Genomic DNA, 24,424 nt, shown 5'->3' on the forward strand with positions numbered 1-24,424 from the left:
TAGGGTGGGGGAACTCTATTGGTCCTGAGCATCTTTGTTCCTTTGAGAAATCTCTGCCCTGAATTCCACAGCAGAACTTCTGACCTTTTCTGTTTTGCTTTGTTTGGATTCCCCAGGCTCTGTGCTACCATGTTGCATAAGATGCAGCTAGAATGGGAAAAAGTTAGGAAATTCTGCCTTCCGGAGCACAGAGAAGCTTTCGGGGAGATGTGTGTTTCCAGCATCCACATCTCATGTGTCAGACACATCCAAGAACCATCAAAGGCGATGCTGTCACTTCAGGAATATTTTTATTACATGTAAGCCTGTGTGTGTGTGATGCTTGGGCCACAGCACATGCCTGCGGATTGGAGGATACTTCTTCCTGTCCACTGTGGGGGTGCCAGGACTGAATTCCAGTCCTCAGCCTTGGCAGCAAGGGCCTTTACTCACAGAGCCCTCTTGCTGGCCCAAGTTTACCCACTTTCTTAAAAACCATCACAGTAACTGGAAGGGAGGCTGGGAAGGGACCGCCTGCCTGGGGTGAGGTTAGACTACGCCAGCATTATATCCATGAGTAGTTTGAAAAAACAAATACATCCCAAGCAGTTCTTAAAGCTCAAACGAGGCTTGCTATCCTTTTCTTTCACCCATATCTTCTATTTCAGAGCTGCCCCCTCCTTGTACTCCCTGCATCCCCCTTTACCCTGCTATGTATGGAGCAATGACTTAAGTTTCCAGAGGGCTTAAATTCAGCAGATCCAAACTCAGAGAGCAGGGAGTGGTGCTGATGCTGCAAAGGTGGGTAATAAAGGATGAACGTGAAGGGTGTCTTTAACAATGTATTAGACCATGCAAAGGCAGAAAGCCATTTATCTAAAGTGATAAAAATCATGCGACTTTTACAATATAATTTTCACAAAGAAATTAACAGAAGGGCAAGGATACTTTATTAATGCTCTAGTGGCCCATTATGTTACATTATAGATTATTATAGGAGATATCTATATTACACGTTCTAGTGGCCCATTATATTATCTTCACTGAAATCTGAAGGACTCTTTCAAGTCCTAAAGCTGACTGCATATAGGTAGAATTTTCTTTAACAGTATTTCCCCCAAAAATGTGTACACACACACACACACACACACACACACACACACACCAAATAGAATGTAATAAAAATTTTCAAAAAATAAAATGAGGGTTGGGTGTAGTGGTGCATGCTTCTAATCCCAGGACTTGGGAAGCTCAGGTAGGAATGAATTCAAGTCTAGCCTGATCTACACAGCAAGTTCCAGGTCAGGCAGGGCTATGTTGTAAGGCCTGTCTCAAAAGACAAAAACATCAAAACAAAACTAAACTAAAAGAAAATCTCCCACAAAAAATAAAAAAAATATAATAAAGAGAAATGCAGTCCACACATCTAAACATCCTAACATTTTCCCCATGCACCCCAGAAAGAGGGGGCCTCACTTCAGGTGCATCCACTTCCCTTTGGAGACCCCTGCATTATAAGCCCCCATATATAGTGTACAGCATTCATTTTTTTTCTATACAAATAGCACAGGCTGTTTACTTCCCTGAGAACTGCAAACTGCGTGGACGGGAAGGAGGCACGGAGCCAGGTAGCGAGTTGCAGCAAGCCCCTGCAAATGTTGCTACAAGAATAAGCCTAATCCAAACATCAGCAGCTTTCCGGGCAATTTATCCTGGGCAAATAATTATTCTTATCTCTTTTCTCCTCCGCTAATCGCTTCATCTCCTTAAGTAGGAAACTAACCCAAAGCAAAACCACCCCCAAATGTAAACCTTATTTTCTTAGGCCGGTGTTAATGGCAGCCTTCTTTCACTTCTCTGGCTTTGGTAGTTCTGCACAGCGCACTAGGTTCCACCCAGCCTTTTATCTTTGCCCTGTACCAGAGAAAGAGCTGCTTAAAGCATGAAGTAGACAGAGGCCTGCCTACGAAAGTCCAGGATTGAGAGGAAAGGTGGTAGAGTTCATAGCTGGGGACACAGAGAGAAAAACGTGCAATCCAGGTAGGTGTGCATCCGCCCGTGTTGGAGCTGGCTCAACAGTTCCCACAAGCACACTGCCAGTCTATCTGCAGGAACAGGTATATGCAAAGGCAGCAAGAACACGATGTGTAAGTGCGTGTCCCGGAGGACTTCGGGCTTCCAACTTTCCCACGTGCACGGCAAACATCTCTATGCCCTGACCCCTAAACTGAAGGAGAGGGTTCTAAAATCTCTCCTCGAGGCTGTGTCCCGCACAGGGAGGGGTGGGAGTGAGGATGGGGTAGGGAGGGAGGCTCCTGCCACACTACTGGGTGATCAGTAGACCCCTACTCCCTCTGTTTTCTACAATTCTGGTGAGCGTCAGAGTCACATGGGAGCCTCGGGGAGCTCGGACTCCTGGGCCCTGGCACTCTCAGACCTTTTAAACCCACCCTCCCTCCCGCAAGGGCAGTGGTGCTCTGTGTGACCCCTGCACATCCAAATTGCTAACCTTTTCTCCCTGGCTCTTGTGTGTTCCTGATTGGCTGCCTTAGATGGGGGGAGGTGGAGGTAAAAAGAGGTGAATGAGGGTGGGGTGGAGGCAAGCTCACCTCCAAGTTCCTCAGAGGTGTGCCGAGTTATGGTTCTCTTTCCCAGAGCCTGTGTCCTCTGCAGCTGGGGGCTTGGGCCCCTGTGACCTTTGGCTAGTTTTCCCATCCACACTTTACTTGGACGGCATCCATTTTTGTTCGGCTGCTCAATCCTTTGTCGCTACCGTTAGTATGTTAAGCATCAAGTCCTAACTTGCCCACCTGCTTTTCCTCTACTCTTAAAAAAGCAGAAGAAAAGGGGTCTACTTATTTGTTATGAGGACACCAACTCTTTTAAAGGAAGGGATGCTTACACAATTCCCATTTCCCCCCTACATGCTTCGTCCAAGCAGAAATTCCCAGAATAGAGAAGCAGATGGGATTCTAGTCTTAGGACACTAGCGCATGTTCATTGAACCATGCCCATTTTAAATTCACAGGAGGCTGGAGAAGATGGCAAAGTCAGTGGAGTTGAGCAGTCCTTTTGGTTAGCGGTCGCTAGAGGGTATTGGGGGAACTCCAGCTACCATGTGGAACTGGCCACCTGTCTGCCATCTCTCTACCTGTCTAGGTCCTCTCTACACACGATGGACAAGCGACAAACCTGGCACAGTTCCTTCCTGGGTCTGCCACTAAAGAGGGACAATGACATTAAGACAACTGTCCCATGTATGAGTAAGTGTGTCACGATAATCCGTGTTAAGGTTCATGAAGGATAACACAGACACACAGGACACACAGCACGCCAGGGCCCCAGGCAGGTATTAAATCTTGGAAGACTTCCTGGAAGAGGTGAGTCCCACAGCAATAGAAGTAGAAGGTTGTTGCCCAGGAAGATGAGAGAGAGAGAGAGAGAGAGAGAGCGCTGCTAAGCATTGACTGCAGAGGCCATGTGTTCAGGGCAATTCTGGGACCAGAACACACCTCCTGCTGCTGCCCATAGGAGAACCCAGTCTTAACATGACCTTGAGGCTGTAGAGAGAGAACAATCTCTTATGGAACCCAGCGAGCCTGGAGTGGGCTTTCTACATTCCCAGACTTTGTGAAGATCTGATTTCTAGTACAATAACATGTGACATTCTTAAGCTCAGTCTCATCCACATGGTACTCATCATGCTTATGAGACTCCAGATTCACCAAAAACAAATAAACACACAAACAAACAAACAACACAACTGTAACTCAGGTCCCAAAGACAAAACAGTTTCCCAGCTAGGGCAACCTAAGTCAATCAGAACGACACTTTTAGATGCTCCAGCAAGTTCCCAATGTCCAGACACGTCCGGGACACTTGGAGCAGACACCTCACCAGATGTCCAGCCCAAATGAATACACAACACCCACTTCTTTCTTGGCAGAGAAACAGCGATCGAGAACACAGAATTTCAGGGTCTCTTCTCTACATCTGCTCCCCTAACGAAAGGAATCAGATGCCTGAGCCTGACTCTTGGGGCCATAAGGGCCAGCCTTGCTCTTCACTATGCTAGGTCAGGGCCTTTGTTCTTCCCAAGCTCTCATCTCCCCAGCCATCTCTAAGAGCTTCCAAACTTGTCATCCCAGAACCGACTCCAGTGATGCCAGGGAAGCCAGATCCAGGTTTTCTGACTGAAAGGCTGAACCATCCCAGCTGAGCTGAGACAACTGTGCACATGACAGATTACTTCCATTAATTTTTTTTTAGTAAGAAAATACAAAAAAGGAGACAAACTCTCCATTGCTTGAGTCGCCATCCCTGCCACGTCCTGTCATGCTGACGATTCTCTTTTCTCTCTCTTGATTCCAGAAAGAGTCATTCTATGGGAGGGCTCAAGCCTGGACCTCACTTCAAGATGACCTCCTTTTCCAGGTGAGCTGCAATTATTTATACTTGGGCAGAGCATAATAGTAGTCATGACAACAAGGGTGTGTCGCCGTGTCATGGCAGAGGTTCTGAAACCTGAGTCTAAGTCTAAATCAATGGGATTTTAAACAGATCCCTAGGAAGCTGGGTGTGGCTCAGTGGCGGAATGCTTGTTTAGTATGAACCCCTGGGATGTGTATTTCTAGAAGGTTCCCAGTGCATGCTCACGTTGCTGGTGTGGAAGCCATACTGCGAACCATCACAGATATCTTGAGAGCAGACGGCTTGGTAGTAAGTACTAAGTAAGTGTTGACTACAAGGTACCTTGCTGAACAGAGGACCTGAAACCCCAGGATCTCTACTCGTGGCTTAAAAACAAGAAATCAAAGTTGTATTTCTTTCCTTCCCCAGAGTCAGAAGTAGTCTATAAAATAAACGACACAGGTATCAAATTGGAGGTGGGCTCAGTAGAGAGAAAGAAGACTGGGGATACTCTTAATGGGGTGGGAGTCCTGCATGACTTTTGGTCTTTGATGAACAATGGAGCTTAGATAACTCACAAGGAGGGCAGAGGTGCAGTGCCTCAAGGCAAAGTCTTCCTGGTTCTCTTTAGTGCCGCTTTCCTCCCCCAAAATGCAGTATACACCAGAGCAATGGTGGCTCCATCTCCCAGACAAGAGTTTGGCTCTTCATGGAGACTTAGTAGTTTTTATTAATATATTATTATGTGGTGTGTCTAGGTGTGTAACTTCCTTGGAAAACCCTGTTGTTATGGGATTCCCCTCTGTATGCTGTGAATACCACTGGTTAATAAAGAAACTGCCTTGGCCTGTTGATAGGGCAGAACTTAGGTAGGCCGGGAAAACTAAACTGAATGCTGGGAGAAAGGAGGCAGAGTCAAGGAGAAACCATAGACAGACATGCTGAAACCTTGCCAGTAGGCCACAAACCTCATGGTAAAATATAAAATAATAGAGATTGGTTCATTCTAGATGTAAGAGCTAGCTAGAAATATGCTTAAGTAATGGGCCAAGCAGTGATTTAAATAATACAGTTTCTGTGTGATTATTTCAGGTCTAAGCTGCCAGGGAAACAAGCAGCCTCCTTATAACACCATGTGATTTAGCATATCTGCTATACGCAACTTAAGGAGGAATCATAAAAAAAATGTACAGAAATAAAGCGGTAAATAATGTCCTGTATAGATTTCTTCACCGTGTTAAAAACCAACCATAAAGCTGGGTGTGGGGGCACATGCCTTAATCCCAGCACTCAGAAGCAGAGGCAGGAGGATTCCTGTGAGTTCCTGGAGGTCTACAGGGAGAGTTTACATAGTGAGACCCTGTCTTTAAAACTAAAGTAAATTAAATATGCATAGGAGAAATATGAATGCCAAGCTCATGTTTTTGGAATATTTGCCATCTGCTTTAGTGACACAGGGTGCCCACTATTAGACATGTGAGACCACAGTCATTTCATGAGCATGTTTGTGTATCATCAATGAAAATTAATATAGACTTGAGCAGAATATTAAGGGTGCACTCTTTGATCAGCACGGCTATGCCGTCTTCTCTTTTGTTTTTGGGTCACAAACAGCCATGTGATGAAATGCTATTTTGATAATCAGAAAACCCCATATAAATTACATGCAATGATTTAAATCACAATACATTTAGAAAAGTACCTTTATGAATATTGTAATGTTACATATAAATTCAAAAATATGTACCAATATATTGAATATAAATAATGGGTCATTTAGCATAGCACTATTTAGTATAAAAAATTCACAAATAATTACTTGGAGATTTTTTGCAAGGGAATACAATCTAGGAAATTTTAGGGAATCAAAATGACTGTGATCTGCTGAGCAGGAGCCCCTGTCTAGGCTGTGGGTCAGGGAGGAGAGTGTGGGGAACATTCTCTAGCGGAGGAAGTGTGGTTAAAACAGGTCTCAACATGGGAGTTGGGCTAGGGTTGGGAAGTGTGCCAGCTGGACAGTCACACATGCCGTTCCTCATACGCTATGGAGACAAGAAATTGGGGGAGACTATTGTACATGTACAACTGAAAAAGACTTAAGAAGGGGGGCACAGGAGGACAAGTCTGGCCTTGAAGGGTGGGTACACTGATCAGAGACGAAGTGTGGGCTGCTCAGGCTCCAGGTTTATCCCCAAGTTCACAGTCAATGGCACCAGCTGTTACGTCAGGGTTCTCTGAGACTGCTGTGCTGTGTAGACAAACACACAACTTGATGGTGGATAAATCTAGGTAGATTTCATTTTCCTTTTCTCCCCTACACAGAGTAGCAAACGGCAGGGTAGCACACGGCAGGATTTCTATGAATGTGTGTTCTGGTGTGTTTTGGAAAACAGCCTCCTGGGTGGGGGTGCTGTTACATGGAGCTGCCAGTGGTATTAGGACTCCCCTTGTACTGCATTGCAACTTATATTGTTTTGTTTTTTTGAGAAAAGTCTTGTGTAGCCCAGGCTTGCCTCAAACTCACTATATAGCCAGGGATGACCTTGAACTTCTGACCCAAGTGCTGAGATCATAGGTGTTTACCACTAGCCTGGTTAATACTGGTGCTGGTGATCCAATCCAGGGCTTCACACATGACAGGCAAGCACTCTACCAACAAGAGCCACACCCCAGCTTCCCTTCTAATCTAAGACTTCAATGTTTTAGAGCTCAAAAACCAGATGCAGGGTCTACAGATATGCCCAGCCAGCAAGGTTCCCTTGCCTCATGCAGAAGACAACTGCTCAGAAGAAACACATCACGACAGATCTTTGCCAAACACAGTCTGGGGCCAGCAGCTCACGGGGATGCACATGCAGGGCCAGTGTAAGCCGGGGATGGGGGTAGGAGGGAAGGGGGAGGGCGCGGGGGCCGCGGTCAATACAGACGACAGGCGAGCTCTCAGTTCCTCTGAGGAAGTCAGATTACGGTCTAGGAGAGGAGCCTGACTCAGCTATACATGGAGGCTTCCACGGATGGAGGAGCATCAGCAAAGGTCCTGGGGCAGGAACACAGGGAGCCATCACGAGGGGCTACAGTAAAGCAGAGCGCAGTTGCTTAGAATTAATGATGAGTCTGGTGCAAAGAGCGGTCAGACAGGCAGGCAGAGGGATGCGGAGGCTGTGGAAATTAGTTCGTTTTCCACTCTTGCTGAAAGCCAAGGAAGGCCACCAAATGACACCATACGATGTAGAGGAAAGAACAGCAACAGGATCATTTAACCTGCCCCCTCAACTCCGGTCCTTTAGGATAGGCTTGCCCGCTTGCATGGGTGGGCCTTCTGAGAAAGTTCTTCTTTGAGGAAAAAGCGACTTTTTTTCCCCTCCCCTCAAAAGTAACGGCATTTTTCTAAAACGATGACAAAAAAAAAAAAAGTAGGCTTTGTTCATTTGTTTTCCTCCTGAAGGCCTCACAATCAACAGAGCTCATTTTCCAATGCTTAACCAATGCTCATGCTACCTAAGTTCGGGGCCCAGAGAGGGAAGTCCCGGGGTCTGAAAGGCAGAAAGCAGTCTGTCTCCAGAGCAGTAAGGCCTTAGACTAAAGGTGCACTCTTCACATTGGAGAGATAGAGAGATCAGGACTCCACATTGCTGCCTTGTCGCAGGATGCCTTCCTGTGCGTGCTAGGTGGTAACCGAGCAGTTCCTGTGTGTAGGGAAGCATTGTAAGCTATGTGGGTGACCTGGTGCACTTAAAATTCAAAGATGTATTCTGCACTAATTTGCGTGGTTTCTGCCACTTTCAAGAAGAAATCTGGAAGTTTGTATTTAAGCCTTCGATTGTTTCCAAGCACCCTCGAGAAGTAGCAAGGATGTTTCCACACGCACGAGCCGGCGTCCTAGAGGCCGATACACACACACACAACTCAACAGCCTGTGGTTTCCGGTTTCAATTTTCTTAAATGAAAGGCATCTCCCTTCCAGACACTTCCAGAACATTCTGAGAAAAACATAAAAGGAAGGCGCCGCATTCTTCTCGGATTCCATCACCCACGTCTTCAGCAAAGCATCATCCTAGCGCTGGGAACAGCCAGAGGCTCACTTACCGTGCCCCGGACAGTAGCCGAGCCTGTCCCCTCTTCCTCTTCCCCGTCTGCCTCCTGGTCTTCGTTGTCAGTCCAGGAGGACACGTCCTCCACTGAGCTAGTCAGGTCAGGTAAGCTCTTCGACGTTAGCCTCAGGAGCTCCTCCGCTGAGCTCTCCTAAGAGGACACACGAAAGGCCCAGGAGTTACCTCCGGGTACCAGCTGCTGACGGAAGTCAACGGGACAAGGCCAGCCGCAAGCTCCGACCCAGAGAGCATGTGGGGTTTATGGTGCACATGTGTGGTGTCACCATCCATGTCGGGGTGGTGACATGACTGAAAGCCAAAACGGTTTTGTTGTTCCTAAGGACTCTGGGTTTCTCAGGTCAGTACTCCCATGAGCCTCCCTGGTCGCTCTTTTGATGAGTGAAGTCCTCTCGCGAGCAGGTCCTCCGTCTCCGCCTAGCGCTCCAAGCCGCCCCCTTCCCTTCCTCTAGTCTCACATTCCACTCAGATCATCTCAAATCCTCCTGGTATTGCCTGCCACCCTCTCTTCGGACCACTCACGACGGTGGCCTACTCTGAAGAGTGTGGGCATTGAATTGCCACACTAGGGCCATCTCAGGAGGCATTCTGTTAGCCCCTGCTAAGACTGGAGAGCTGAGGGCTGGTGATGCGGCCTGATGGTTGAGGCCCTGGCTTTGATGGACAGATACCACTAATCTGCCCTGTCTTCTCCAGCACCTTTGGCTGTCTCTTTCAGCCTCTGCAACATATATCTAATTCCACTTGTCTTTCTCCCCTGAATGCCTCCTGCTTCCAAGCACCTTTTCTACGATCACTGAGTCCTCAGAGGCCTAACCCAAAGCTCCAATGCCAACAAGATTCTTTTCCTGCCTCACTGGCTACCTTACTCGCACATGCTCAGTAAAGAGATCCTGTTACAGACTCAAAATGCCAACCTGAGACACAATGATGCTTTTTCAATGAAAGCGGCCCCTGAACAAATTATCAAGACCAGTACTAGTATATGGACTCAGTCTCCATTATGTTTAGACTCCTTGAGGTGCCCTTTGCTCCTGCACAGAGGTGGCAGAGCAAGTGTGGCATGCTGGTGGGATGGTCGCGACACCCAGGAGCAACCAGGAGCCTGGCACACTTCCTAGCAAGGCCAGGGATGGCAAGGCTGAAGAGCCAGGCCATGGAAAGATGGCACTATTTTCTCCTCATCTCCTTATCCTAGCCACTTCCAGGAAGTAGAACTACCGCTGCTGCGGGAGCTCCTTTTGCTCCTTTAGCCAATAGCCTACCGCAAAGTTTGAACCATCAAATTGCTTACCTCTCTACAGACTGGAAAACAGGAGCCCAAACCAACTAACAAGTTGTGACAGACAGTACACATTTTTAGTAATCTCGCATCTAAGGTCAGCAATGCTTGTCACCAGCTCGATGTCATTTCCAACGCTGAGCAGTGTGAAGGACATCCACAAGCATTTTACACCAGTAATTGTGAACCCTGCACTGTCTGTCTCTGAGGAAACGAAGTTATTGGGCAAAACTTGAGACCATTTCTCTTCCATGTTGTCTGCTCTGTTGGACCATCCACGAGAATGAGTTTTTTTAAAAAAAGGTTCTAACCAGTAAATTACAGAGCAGCCACGCGACAGACTATGTCATGGCCTCGTGTTGCCAAGATGTACTTCTGGGAAAGGCTCTCACAAAATGTTACCTAGTGAACAGACTGATCAAAAGCATGTGGAACACGGTCATGTGTGTAACTACAGACTACATGTGCTCTTATATGACAAAGAGGAAGGCAGTGGCTTCTCCGCTGCTCCCCCGAGGAGCTGCACTGCCCAGGGCTTCCCTGCCTCCTTTGAGAGATCCTCAGAAGCAGCTCCCGATTCTCGCTGTGCAGAGAGGAAACTGGGGTTTAAACATGTAATGACTTGCTCTGAACACACAGCTTTTCTCAGGGTGGAGCTGGCATGCAAGCCCCGGTGAGATGGCCTCCAAGATGCGCTCTGTCTCTTTGAAAAGGAAATATGGGTGCACAATTGCACACACACACACACACATACATACACACACACACACACACACACACGTGTGTTTCTAGCTAGAAGGACACAACCGTGGACGGTACTACTGGCAGCATGGGCAAAGCATGATCATCTCTGTGCTTTCTATGTAAGATTTAATAAGCACTGGTTCCCAGTTTATTGCCCATTAAAACCAAGAGCAAAAAGAAAGAGCGCAAAAGAGAACTTTCTGGCTGCATGATGGCACTAAGAATGTCAAAACCGGGCTGGCGAGAGAGAACTCAGTAATTTAGAAGACATACTGCTCTTTCAGGGGATCCGAGTCTGGTTCTAGCACCCACATAGGTGGCTGTAATTCCAGCTCCAGGGGGATGTGATGCCTCTGGCCTCTCTGGGTACCTGCAGACATGTGTGCACACACACAATTTATAATAATACAATAAATCTTAAAAGGAATAATATCAAAATTGGACTGGTGAGATGGCTCAGTAAGGGCACTTGTTGATGCTTGATGACCAATGTTTAAGTCCCAGGAGCTCACGTGGTGGAAGGAGAGAACCGATTCCTACAAGTTGTCCTTGACCTTCACATGTCTCTCTCTCTCTCTCTCTCTCTCTCTCTCTCTCTCTCTCTCTCTCTCTCTCTCACACACACACACACACACACACACACACACAGAGGAGTAAATAAATAAAAAGTATCAAAATCACACTGTCTGTCCTGGTTTTGCCTTTCTCTCGCTGTAATAAAGAAAATGGACGAAAAAAGACTAAACAAATTGGGGAAGAAAGGGTTTATTTGGCTTCAACGTCCTCATCACTGTCTATCACAAAGGGAAGTTAGAACTCCAGGCAAGGACTTAGAGGCAGAACCTGAAGCAAAGGCTGTAGCAGAATGCCACTTCCAGGGCATGCTCAAATGACTTTATAGAACCCAAGGGTACCTGCTCAGCGGTGACCTCCCCACAGTGTGCTGGGCCCCAGCATATCAATCATCAACCAGGAAATGTCTGCACAGACTTACTTATGGGTCAATCTTAAGGAGGCATTTTTTTCCCCTGCCTGAATCTGCCTTTTCCCAGAGGACCCCCAACTTACACCAAGTTGACAAAACACTAACCAGGACATTAGCGAATCTGACTTTGCAGGGCAGACATACCTTCAAGTTTTGTGACAAGTGCCCTAACTCTCAAGGAATAATATTTTACATTTTTTTTTATTGTTTATAGTCAGAAGTCGGAAACTTCCTGATCCTATGAAGACGAAACAAAGGCCCTGGCTGTCCTATTCTGGCCGGATAAAGAGGAAGAACGGTTGGATACTGGCGGGGAGGCTGAAGTAGGATGCTCCTCCTTCCTTCCTCCCAGACAGCTGGGGGCAAGGTTAAGAAGCAGCAGCAGGCTGGACAGCTGACTGCCTGAGGGTAAACAGGACTCGTGGCACAAACAGAAAGGAGTTCCCTCTGAAGTCCGGGTTTCTGAAGGTTGCTCAGTCCTCCAAGGACCCCAGCACATGCCCTGGGAGGCAAAGCCTCTGGGAGGAGCATGCTATCTTCTTCTGACACTGTGCTGTTATTTTTCATATAGTTTTTACCTCTAGGGTAGCTGTGCATATGGAAGCAGCAGACGTTTCACAATGCACTGGACTTGGCAGAGAACCGGCTTTTGTCTACTGCCGTGGGGCCTCGGGGAAGTTAAACAGCTACTGGGAATTAAATGGAAACCTTTGAATACAAAGAACACACATCTGCCTCAAGGGACTGGTTTAGAGTCTAGTGAGATGATTTTAGTATCTGGCAACCATTATATGTGCTGTCTTTCTTCTTTTAAGGTACAGGATAGGGTGGGGAGTGTGGCATCACCGGGAGCCATCTCTGAGGTCCTAGGGCTGTCCCTCATATGGCAACAGCATAGCTCTGGGCAGAGCCAAGATGTGTGGACACTCCCGGTCCGCCAGCAGTGGGCCATTTTTATCTTTATCTCCCGTTTTCTCGGTTTGTGGATAACAGTTTAGCATAAGAAAGACAACCCCCCCCCCTTCACCTTTCAAATTTAGCAGGTGAAAGCAGACAGCACAGGAATGAGACTCTGTGATGTGGTAGCTTGAATCGGTCCCCATAAGTTCGTAGAGAGTGGCAGTACTAGGTGTGGCTTTGTTGAAGGAGGTGTGTCCCTCTGGGGATGGGTTCTGAGGTCTCCTTTTTGCAAGCTTTGACAGTGTGACACTCAGACCACTTCTGTGTGTGTGTGTGTGTGTGGGTGTGTGTGGGTGTGTGAAGATGTAGGCATCCTCACCTTTGCCGGCACCACGCTTGTCTGCATGCCGCCATGTCCTATCATGATGATAATGGACTGAACCTCTGAAAACGTAAGTCACCCCAGTTAAATGCTGTTCCTTTATAAGAATTGCTGTGGCCATGGTGTCTCTTCACAGCATTAGAAACCCCAACTAAGACAGATGGTACAAGGCACAGTCCTGGGCAGAAACCCACACTTGAGCTGCTACCTGGCCAGAGGTGGCTGTGACAATGAAACAGGTTTACTGCGATCACAGAGGTGTGAACAAGACCCAGCGCTGCTTTCAAACTCCCGCTCGGCAAAGAGAGGAGGTGGTCTCTTCTCCCCCTGAAGAACTTCCTCTCAGTGAGGAGTGGTCAGCAGGGGGACAGGAAACCCTCAGGACCGCTGTTCTTCCTTGCCCTTAGCAAGGGACACCAATAGCCCTCTGGGTGTCAAAGACTCAAGAGAAGTTTCCAGGGCTCCTGGCACCTCTGGAGGGAGGGAAGGCCTACTGGGAAGAATGGGTCAGCTCTGTCTCTTGGGCTTACAGCCTTCTTCAAGGCTACGCCCTTGCAAACTGAAAGTTCTAGTCAGAGGTCTGGGGTAGAAAGGCAGTTTTTTTCAGACAGCTCAAAATGAAATCCTAAGCTATTTGATTTATTTATATATTTGTCTTTTGTTACCTGTGAGAGACTTCCCGCAGAAACCAGGTCCAAGGGTACTCAGATCCCTCTGACAAAATGGCATTTGTATAAAACCCGTATACACTTTTTTGTACACTTTAAATCATTCTCAGGTTGTCAAGACGATGTAAATACTCTTTAAATAGCTACTGTATTGTTTAAGGAACAACGATGGGAGGGGGAGTCTGTTCAGTAAAGATGCAATTGTTATTGGAAGTACTCTCCACATGAGGTTGGTTGAGCCTGTGGATGGAGATTCATGGACAAGGAGAACCAATTGCCCTCCTCAAACTGCCAATAGATCTTGTAATCTAAGAAGAAAAAATATATGGAAACCTACAGACTCCAAGCTCCAAGTGAAAATGGGGAAGCTGGAAAAGGAATTAGAAGTATTGGCAACAGCATCTGTGCAGAGCCAAGATGTCTGTGTGTGTGACCTCACACAGAGTCTCCTGGCCAGCCAGTCAGCAGCAGAAACAGCCACGTGGCTCCACCGTATTCACTCCTCAGTCACACGGCCTCTTTAACGGTCTCAATAGGACGACCAGAGGACACAGCAGAAACGAGAGCGTGCACTGTCTCCTGCCCTCCGCAGTCTTGTAGCATCGGTAGCCTTTCTCCAGGGCTGAATGCAGATGCTGGGAGCCCATGACACAGCCAACACATTAGCACACGCAGGCGAATGAGGCTCCAACCAGGGGGTTTCATGATCCCATGAAGACAGTGAAACCCAGGAGGGAACGGCGGCAGCAGAATGGCTTAGTCAGAGGGCTATGTGCTTGGCACTGCTGATGGCAATATGACCTCTGCAAGATGGCCGCTGCCATGGATGATCTATTTCACCGTCTTATTCACACAGCTGGGGAAGGAGGAAAGATGGACGTGGCCGGACAAATAAGGCCCAGGGCTTCCTCCAGCTCTACCTCTGGAAGGGTGCCTGGACCAGGGCTCCTGTGCTGCCCATGAACAGCCCTGATGCTTCTTTCATTCAAGTCTTAGAAGATGCATTCCTTTCTGCTCTGGTTTGGATGTGAAGTGTCCACCATTCCCTCCCCCCCCCACCCCAGCCCCAGCTGTGCCGAAATGATCAGTGTGGGACTTAGGGCCGTGTCAGATGCTAGGGTTCTCACTTAATCAATGGAAAAGTCCACTAATGAATTTATAATTCAAGTACGGGGGGTGGTAGAAACTGGAGGACGGGGCTGGTTGGACTAAGTGCGTCACCGGGGTGTGTGCTTTGGAAGGGTCTCAGTGTCTTTGCTTCCTGACTGCTGTGGGGTGGACAGCTTTCCTCTGCCCACCACACTTTTCTGCCAGGATGTTCATACCTGGTCATAGGCCCAGCGGTGGGTCCAGCTGACCACAGACTAAAGCCATGGGCCCAAATCATCCGTCGTCTTCTTTGAATTATTTATTTCAGGCATTTCATTACAGTGGCACCCAGTCTCCTCCTTCCCTACTCCCCATGCTTCCACACCTCCTATTCCTTACCTTCTCCTTGGTTCTGTTTTGGCTTTTCTAACAATAGCTGCTTTCACAACTTAAAGAATTGAGTATACTTCAGTTAAGGCCCTTCACATGTGCTTATTCTGGGAATCAAGGAGACTGCGTAGCCTGAGGTAAGCTGTAAGCATGCACACATGTGTCTCCTGGGAAAAGCTCACACCCAACTTCATACCACCATTGCAAATAACTAAGAATGACAAAAGCTACCTACCTTGCTGGCCACCACCAGCTGGACCATCCCAGTGGCTGAGCGCAGAATGGCCACAGCTTCCTCGTGGGAGAGCCCGACCAGTAAGTGACCATTGATCACCAGCAGCTCGTCTCCCAAGGACAGCCTGCCATCCCTGAGGAAATGGAGGGGGGAGAAAACCCCTTGTCAAGACATTCTGTGCCGGAGAAGGAACTAGGCATACTCAGGAGACGGGACAATTGAGATGGGGTCGAAGGAGGAAGCAGCGGCAACCAAAGTCGGTTTGGGGTGGGATTGCTTTAACTTTAGCACCCAGACTCCCGGGAAAGGAGTGAAAATCTCCAGCATTCTTGATGGTTTCTTAGTAATCCACTCGCTCTTAGGCTCAGCATATCTGACATCGCGGTCAATGACGCCTCATCTGGATGATTATGGCGATAAAGCAACTAAGACCCTTGGGTTTTGGGAGAGTCAAGTCATTCCTTCCCTAATCCTCTCTGTCATCAGCTCGGGGCTATTGCTAAGCTGAGCATAGACTGTGCCAAGACATGCTAAGCCTACCTGAAGCCCTTCACAGGTCTATTGCCCTCCATCAGACAGAGGCAGGAATCCTGGGAAACCGGAGGCTGATGCTACATAGGCTGATGTGAATGTCGGTACCTCCCTACCTCACCAGCAGAGCTACAGAACCTTGAAGATCAAGTTTCTCATGGCTCATTTCCCCGCTGGGACCCCACAGACAAACTACAGAAGCAGGAGGACCGATCACAATAAACTGTTGAGTTTGCCTGTGTTACAGGTTTGAGACTTGGCCCATTCCTGTGGTTGTAAACACTGTTCCTTTTCACTTCAACTGGGGCTCACTCTGGGCTTCCTCCTCACGGCTGACAGGAGACTGCTGTCACCGGAATGCCCCCTCAGGGTAGGCCATGGCCCTTAGTGCACACAGCTCTAGAACACTGGGCAGGCTTCTACCTTGGATGCCACTGAGCTGGTGATGGTCTGGATTCCCATGACCGAAAAGGAACCTAACACTCAGAAGATCCAGTGAGGTAGAGACCATGGTCTAGGGGTCCACCTTCCTTTCAAGGTTCACCACCACCACCCAGGTGCTGCCGGGAAACCTGCACACGCCTTGCACCCTTGCGGGTCTCTTTTGTGCTTTCTCCCAATGAATCTAACATCTCCCCTCTCATCTTTACCTCCCTCTTTCTGGCTTCAGCAGCACCTCTCTTTGCTGTCTCCTTCCTCTGCAGCACACATAGTAATCTTTTTTTTTCTTTTTTTCTTTTTTTTTTTATGAGTGTAGGCTTTAATAAAAGACAGAAGACACAAGGGACTTCCAACAGCCTCTGGCTTCTGTCTTCAAAAATCCCTAAAGTGGAGCAATGCTTAGGGCCGCACTGGTTATTCAGCACAGTGAAAGAGAGGGAATGGAAAAGTCACGAGGGAGAGACACCTGGGAATCTCAATGAGGTGCATGGGTTAGGGGCTGATCGTATGGGAGGAGGAAAACCTGGCAGACAGTTCAGCAGTCCTGGTTTACTTATCCACAACATCACCAAAACATCCCAGCCCATTCCTCTCCTTATCTTGCCCTTTAATTCCATTTCTCTCCTCTCCTGTTACTAATTAGAAAGCCCCACTGATGCGTCATATACGGCAGAGAAGAGAGACACACACCACTCCAGGCTAAGAGGGAAAAGGAAGCGATGGGATTGATTTAGCCGTAGCCCCCGATGGGAAAGCGACAAGAGCATCTCCCACAGAAAGCTTCTCTCTGAGCATAGGAATTTCCCAATGGCCAACCTGCCAGATCAACCAGAACGTAAGACATAGCACTAATGGGGAAACAGCGAGCTGCTGAGAGTTCCTTATGGTATATCAGGAATGCCATTCAGGGAGCTTAATGCTGCTCATCTGGGTTAAGACCATCCGAGGTCCTAATCTCTTAATAACACTGTCACTTGGATAACTGACAGCGGTAGCGAATCGGCAGCTAGAGGAGTTTTTAGCATCCTGATATGTGAGGCTGAAGAGCAGGAAGGAGCCTGCTGGTTTTCTGATTCAGTCTGTATAACAACTCTAGGTCCTTCGGCTACACCTTGAGACAGAGTTCCCCGATCAGCCTTGGGAACACTGATACGGACCTGACCCATCACGTCCCTCTTGGAATCCGGCTAGCTTGCCTGAAGAAATCCCAGACTAGATAAAAGGCATTAGTCACCTTCTTATCAGTGCAGTTCTCCTTGTGTTCTTACCGTATACCCGCGTAGGCATGGCAACCTATGCACAGAGCCTACCATGCCTTGGAAGCAGTAGATCACCCACATGAATGGAAGCCATAGCAGGGCGAAGACCATGCTTGACATCTGAGGATGACTATGGCCCTCACACTCAGATAACAGTTTTCATATGCGCTCCAGCTAAATACTGTTCCTCTCATACATCACACAATTTGTTCAGATCAAAAAGTACACTTTTAAATACCTTTTAAGTTAGACGTGGAAGATTCACATTTCTTTATCCCCTTCCTCGTGTCTCGTGTGCAATAGAGACATGTGAGTGCAAGCACATGCGTGCACGCGTGTGTGTGTGTGTGTGTGTGTGTGTGTGTGTGTGTGTGTGTGTGTAACTCTGACAGATCTGGCACATTTGCATGGTGACCACATTTTGAGCCAGTACCGCTTTCCTGAGTCAATCATAGACTCATGGGACTTCAGGGGCATTTTCTTGATAAATCACCACGTTACTACAGTGACTGCCAGCATTCCAAGGGTTAGGCTGAGCAGTAATCTAAAAGGGAGTGCAGAGAAATCAAATCTGCTCCACGGTTTAGAATATCCCAAAGTACCCTCCCTAACGAGCCGCTTCCTATGCTCAGAGATGTGTTTGGTTAGAGCGCTCTTGTCCATTTCCCTCCTGGGCTCCCACGGATCTTTACGAACTGTAATTACCAGAGCTTTGGTCAAGCGAAAGGCACCCAGCACCAGAGGAAAGGGGGAAGAGGGAGAAAAGAGACAGAGGGATGGGGGAGAGTTACTAGTCACCTGTGAGCGGCACCTCCTTCCTTCACTTGGGTGACAACGATAGCGTGAGGTGAGCGCTTTGATCCTCGGCCTCCACTAACCTGAATTCCCAGCCCATCTGATTCTTTGAGCAGCTCCATCTTCCATATCCGGCCAACTTCCTCCTTGGAAGAAAAAGTGAGCACGCGTGAAGGACGTTGACAGACACATAGCCCTGACATGGGAAGTGGCCCTGTCACATCAGGCCAAGCATCTATCACTTGTCACCAGACAGTACAAGTCAGTCCAGAAGAAAAGGTCTCCGCTGACTCGCCCCCAAAGTCTGGCTGTCAGTGTCCCATAGAACTTTCTAGAATAACGGAAATATTCTGTCTGTGTCATTCTGTAGGGAGTCACGGTCCATATGCGGCCATGGAGTGTTTGAAAATGTGTGGTGACAGCCACATATTGAATTTTTAGTTTCAGTGAACTGGTTAAGTAGCCATCCCAGTTACTGGCGGCTCTGATACTACACATCCTATCACTTGGGATGTAGGTGCCACCGTGTCTACAAGCCCTGGTTTACTCTGCGATCCTTTTACTTTGGTATAGCTGCCAAGACATGCAGGAAGGTGAGAGGGCAGAAGCTCAGCTCAGGCTTGGGTACCAGGAAACCTCACGTAATTTACAGGATTCCCTGCCATCCAATACATAAATAATGTTCCTTGCCTCTACGGTGAGAATCATTACTAATTTTTCAAGGTTTGTTATACGGTGTTCAATGAAACACCCATGGAAACTGGTAAGACTGAGCAGACAGATGCATGACAGATGTTGGCAGGGAGCCATATACTCCTTGGTGACCACCCCTCATCAGAGATGCATGGGACCAAAAGGCCTTCAGACTGCTTTGCATTTTGGAATATTTACACATGCATAATGAGACATTTGGGGTTGGAGTCCAAGGTTAAACACGAAATTCCTTTGTTTCCTATCTGCCTTATATAGACTAAAGGTAATATCATTCAGTATCTCCAGTCAGAGCTGTCATCTGTGTGACCCATCACAAAGATCACAGGTGAAACTGCTCGCTTAATGCTATCGCAGGAACTTTTGGATTTTAAGAGTATTTTGGATTTTTCATGATCAGATCAGAAATCACTTAACCAATCATGTAAAAACAACCAACTCTGTCAGAACAAATCAAATTGAAGCTTATGCTTCCTTAGAACACATACATGAGAAACCCAGGCAGAAAATTCATGAATTTAATACCGAGTGTTGGTCAATAGGGCAGGTGATGGCATTGATTTGCGTGCTACTTAATCATGACAGCATGCTTGAACCCTTATCAAAATCTGTCCTTTATCCAAGGCTGATACCTTAAGCCCTCTTGTTGCTTAGTGCCTTTTAGCTTCGGTTTATTCTTTGCTGGAATTCCCGCTTCGTGCTAAGGGTGTGAACATGCTCCCTACAAAATGTTTACGTTCTTTGAGAGATTGCAAATATTCAGAGAAATTAAATCATAAAATCTTAAAAAGAGATTAAAAGCGTTGGTGTGTTATGTGTGTGTGTGTGTGTGTGTGTCTGTGTGTCTGTCTGTTTGTCTGTCTGTGTGCACATCTATGTGAGTGCCCACAGAGACCAGAAGAAGGCATCAAATGCCCTGGACTTGGAGTGACAGGCAGTTGTAAATTGCATGATATGGGTTCTGGAAACTGAACTATAGTCTTCTTAACCACTGCACAACCTCTCTAGACCAATAAACACCTTTAAAAGTATTTCTTAAACTTTAGGCTCAGCTCTGTATTATTATTATTATTATTATTATTATTATTATCATCACTAGTGTCATGGCATGAGTCACAGCACATTCCCCAGCATCTGCCTTTGTAATCTATCATGAAGGGGTTTGATGGAGTCACTAGCATCCTGTACAAACAAAGCTCTCAAACCCCCCCTCCCCCCAGGCAACCTGCTCACGAGACCTGCTCACAAAACAGAAAGAATGTGAAGCATTTAGAAAACCTGAAATACACACTGTCAGAAACCGAAAAGAGACTGCATGAATAGTAAAAGACCCAGATGTTGAACACCCACTGATGTGCAGCAGTTGGAACGTCTGGGGAAATTATTGCCAGGCAGAGACCTGGTGGGCCCTACACTTCTGTACGGTGCTGCTCGGTGGGGCACCGCCGTTCCAGCAGCACGCAGCGGTGCCAGCTGTCTCCTCCATCCACTGACCACAGGCAAATGCAGCCTGTCTGGCCAAATGCAACTTCAGAAGTCACTGGCTTACCGCAGTAGTTCATGAACTTGTCAACGGGCCCCATCCCATCCAATCGCCTTGCTCTGAATGCCACAGTTTTAGTGTGCTGCCTCTGACCTCTGGAACACCTTCCTCTTCTCCATTCAGAAACACCCTCTTTGGCCTTCACCTCTCTCACAGCCCCACTGTTTCCAAAAGTCATCCTTGGGAACCAGAGCAGCTGCCAAGGTAGCAGCTTGCAATAGCTCCAACCCAGGAGACCCGACGTCCTAGCACACATCTCTGGGAAGAACTGATTCAGGAGGCGCTGGTCAGCTTCTATGCTGGTCAGCTGTGTCTCCCAGGCCAACATCCAAACAGCCCTCTTAGCGGCCTTCCTGGGCTCAGGAAACAGTGGCTTTCCTTCCCCCACTCCCCATCCCCGAGTTCTAGCAGATAAGACACCGTTCCTTCTCCCCAGGCCAAGGAAATCCGTGGCTCTCCTTTCAAAGAGAATGGGATCCATTACTGGAGTAATGAACTCAAAAGAAAACTCATTTGGTTTTAGTCCAGAGTAGTAAAGATGTATCTACCCGTTATTAGTTCACATCATCTTCCTTCTAGCTTGTCCTTGCATTAAGAGAATATGTCGGTATGGTTCACAGAACGGATAATATGAGACTTGTTCCTCTTCATTTTAAAACGCTTTAAAAGGTAGGACCCATGATTTAAAAAAACAAGCATTTGAATCTGTGCCCACAGAGATTGAATAGGGGCCTAAACATGTTCTCTGACAGTTTCACAAAGAACACTCATGTGCTCCATAAGCTCCTGAACCCAACGCACACAGCTAGATGAAAACACACCAGAGGGTAAGGGGTGGCCCAGGAAGTGAAAGGGCTTGCTACGTAAGCTCAGTGTTGGATCCCTGGAACCCATGTTTAAGAAACCAGACATGGAGGCATGCATGTGCAAATCTGGCACTCTTGTGGTGAGGTGAGAGGCAGAAGTAGGAGACTCAGCTGGAGGCTCATGGGCCAGTCAACCCGGAGTAGTCAGTCAGTGCAGAGACAAGAGAGATCCCGCCTCAAAGCAAAGAGGAGGCAAGGATTCCCTCCCCAGAGATGGTCATCTGACCTCCACATGCATACCGTGGCTCAAGTGCCTACACACACACACACACACACACACACACACACACACACACACTAATACAAATGGTTCACAAGTTATAAACCACTTCAACTAGTCTAGATAAAACCAGACTTCTTTGCCAGGTGGTGGTGGCACACGCCTTTAATCCCAGCACTCAGGAGGCAGAGGCAGGTGGATCTCTGTGAGTTCAAGGTCATCCTGGTCTATAAGAGCTAGTTCCAGGACAGGCGCCCTTAAACAAAAATCATACTGTTTCCAACTGCTTGCTTACAGCTGCACTCTGGTATCTAATTCAGACCTCAGCAGGGTCAAAGCCAGACTCCGCCCATCCTACTCCTAGATTTCCTGGCTCAGGAGGAAAGGGCCATCCACCTGCCTGAGATGCAGAGGACATGTCAGCGCCACTCCATGTGTGATCTTCATCATTTCCCACATCTGAACCGCGTGAGAGGTCTGTAGGGCCTACTTCCATACCTACCTTCTCACATTCCCCACCTCTTCCCAAAGCCACCAGCGTCTTTGGCTGGAGTGAGAAGCCCACCTCAGGTCTCTTCATTTACTAATCTGTTCTGCAGGATTCCAGGTCACGACACTCCCTGCTCATACCCGTCCAGGGCTTAAACTAGCCACGGCCTGGGAACAACACTGTGTTGGGCACCCGCCTTCCGTAGGGCACTTTACATTGGTAAACTGTCATGGGTTGTTTGAGCCTATTGAGGAGCTTGTATCCCCCTATTTCAGAGCCAAGTTCGTCTCAGAGTGTCTTCCATGGCACCTTGTCTGGGGATGGGATGACCACCCTAACACCATAACAGGGAAGGCAAAACAGCACAAGGGTAAAAACTCTGTGTCCCAGAGGACAGCTAGAAGATAAACCAATTCCAAAGAAAACATTGTCTATCCATGGGGTAAAATTGCCTACGGTAGGGAGGGGAAGCTGGAAGGTCAGCCATTAGAAGCTCAGTCACAAAGACAAAGTCCAGTCAAGACCCCAGCCAAGGGTCTCAATGTCCCCAGTCCGTTTCTGCGGGACACTGTGAGCTCCAGATTTGATGACGTTATCTCTGTATGTTGTCATTTGTTCTTTTTCTTGGAAGCTTCACTGGAGGGGCCACTAATCTCCTCGGCATTTTATTTATTGGGAACTCCAGCTGGCTGCCTTACAGGGGCTTCCCCATGTGATTTCTGCTGGATGTTCCGAGTTCGCAGTTTAACGATGCTTTGTTAGCGCTCTATCTAATTTGCTATGTACTTTTTGACTCGGGCTGGCTATGCACTTAAATGGGCTTGCTCAGTGAAAAGGACTACGGTCATCATAGATCATCCTCTGGATTGCACAGAACATCTTTATAAGCTAGCCGGTCTAACCTGGGTCCTCTCCTGGAGCCCTTTCTCGTTCCTAGAACACCTTATTGCCCCTGCTGTTGGCAGCTGCTTTTGCTGATTCTCCTGAGACCTTCTTGTAGGCTGTTCTTCCATGACACAGCTCAGCTCACATACCACCTCTTCAGGGAGCTTGTCTTTGTGACACCTGATATCAACTATCCCAGTGGGTGACATGTCCTGCCATCTCCCTCTTCACCTTGGTTTAGTTGACTGATGGCACTTTGTCATTATCCGGTATTTTATATGCTTCTTTATTGCTTATAGCCCCTTCTACGCTGTAAATGCCACTGAGGCGGGGATCTGGTCTAGCTCACTTACCAAATGGAATTGCTAGCAACCAAGAACAGAACAGTATTCCATAAGTGTAGAGGAATTAACCCGTCTAGAGTGCTTATCCACAATCCTACGGTTCTCTGGGCACCACTGAGATAAACATTAAGAGGTTCTTCCAGCAGGGAGACCCGTGTGTTTGCCAATAGTCAGCACATGGACACAGATCTAACTGCAGAGGCAACTGAATTCCAAGACAGGCCCTGTCTAGACAGATGGCTTGGCTGTTCGTTTTCTATTACAATGACTTAAAGGGCAATGAGGCTCTGTGAGTTTATGGAGAGAAAAAAAGCCAAACAATGAAAAACAGGCTGCTATGGACTTCTGTACTAATGTCAGAGTGTTAGCCTTTCCTGTGACCCACGACCACTGTGTGAGTTCACACATGCTGAAGCCAGCATGGGGATTTATTTACTAAAACAGGGCGGCACATTAGAGAGCCGGCATGAAGCATTTAAACGGCCTCATTTCTACTGGAAGCCAAAATAGCCTTTTACAACAGCATCTTTGCCCCAAATGTGAAAAGACACATCATCGAAACAGAATTTCACTGCAGTTAATGTCTTGGCCCGCACTGCAAACCTATTCTGAGACCATTTGCTTATCCCTTCTTATTTAGAATGATCAGTAAGAAATAAAAAAGTGTGATCAATGTGTCAGGGCTTAAAGTCCCTTAGTCATCAGACCATAATGTTCAGTGTATAGGCAAGAAAACAGCCCAGAGAAAAGTCAAGGCAGCTTTGGAGGTCACAGAGAGGTGGAACTGGGGTTAGAAACCATGGTTCCATCTTATCTTGGTGTCCCCTGGGCATCTTCTTTAATAAGGATGATGTGGGATCCCCCTCTGTATGCTATGAATATGTTTTATTACCCTTGGTTTCAGCCAATGACTTAGCAGAGCAAAGCCAGGCAGGAAATCCAAACAGAGTTATATAGAGAGAGTAGGCAGAGTCAAGAAGACGCCCTGTAGCTGCCAAAGGAGGCAGATGCCATGTAGCTGTTCAAGAAGCAAGAGGAAACAAACCACGACCTTCGTGGTAAAATATAGTAGAAATGGGTTAATTTAAGATGTAAGAGCTAGCTAGAAATACGCCCGAGACATTGGCCAAACAGTGTTGTAATTAATATAGCTTCTGTGTGATTAT

At 47.5% G+C, this 24,424-nt stretch overlaps 1 protein-coding gene across 10 annotated transcripts in view; it reads right to left on the reverse strand.

Moving 5' to 3' along the window:
• Nucleotides 1–24,424, reverse strand: part of Pdzd2 (PDZ domain containing 2) — a 363,977-nt gene that overhangs the window by 69,307 nt on the left and 270,246 nt on the right. For 5 of the 10 annotated variants that reach the window (XM_087896953.1, XM_087896954.1, XM_048429761.3 and 2 more), the window contains 3 exons: nucleotides 18,203–18,345; nucleotides 15,174–15,306; nucleotides 8,476–8,631 (listed from right to left, as the gene is read on the reverse strand). The exons of 1 other annotated variant lie outside the window; for it this stretch is intronic. In XM_087896953.1, the coding sequence (XP_087753079.1) occupies nucleotides 8,476–8,631; nucleotides 15,174–15,306; nucleotides 18,203–18,345 (432 nt within the window). The remainder of the gene's footprint in view (nucleotides 1–8,475; nucleotides 8,632–15,173; nucleotides 15,307–18,202; nucleotides 18,346–24,424) is intronic. 4 more of the 10 variants (XM_085676615.2, XM_087896957.1, XM_087896955.1 and 1 more) reach the window with 4 other exon arrangements.

The sequence above is a fragment of the Myodes glareolus genome, chromosome 15, assembly GCF_982192425.1.
Source record: "Myodes glareolus chromosome 15, mMyoGla1.1, whole genome shotgun sequence".
NCBI lineage: Eukaryota > Metazoa > Chordata > Mammalia > Rodentia > Cricetidae > Myodes > Myodes glareolus.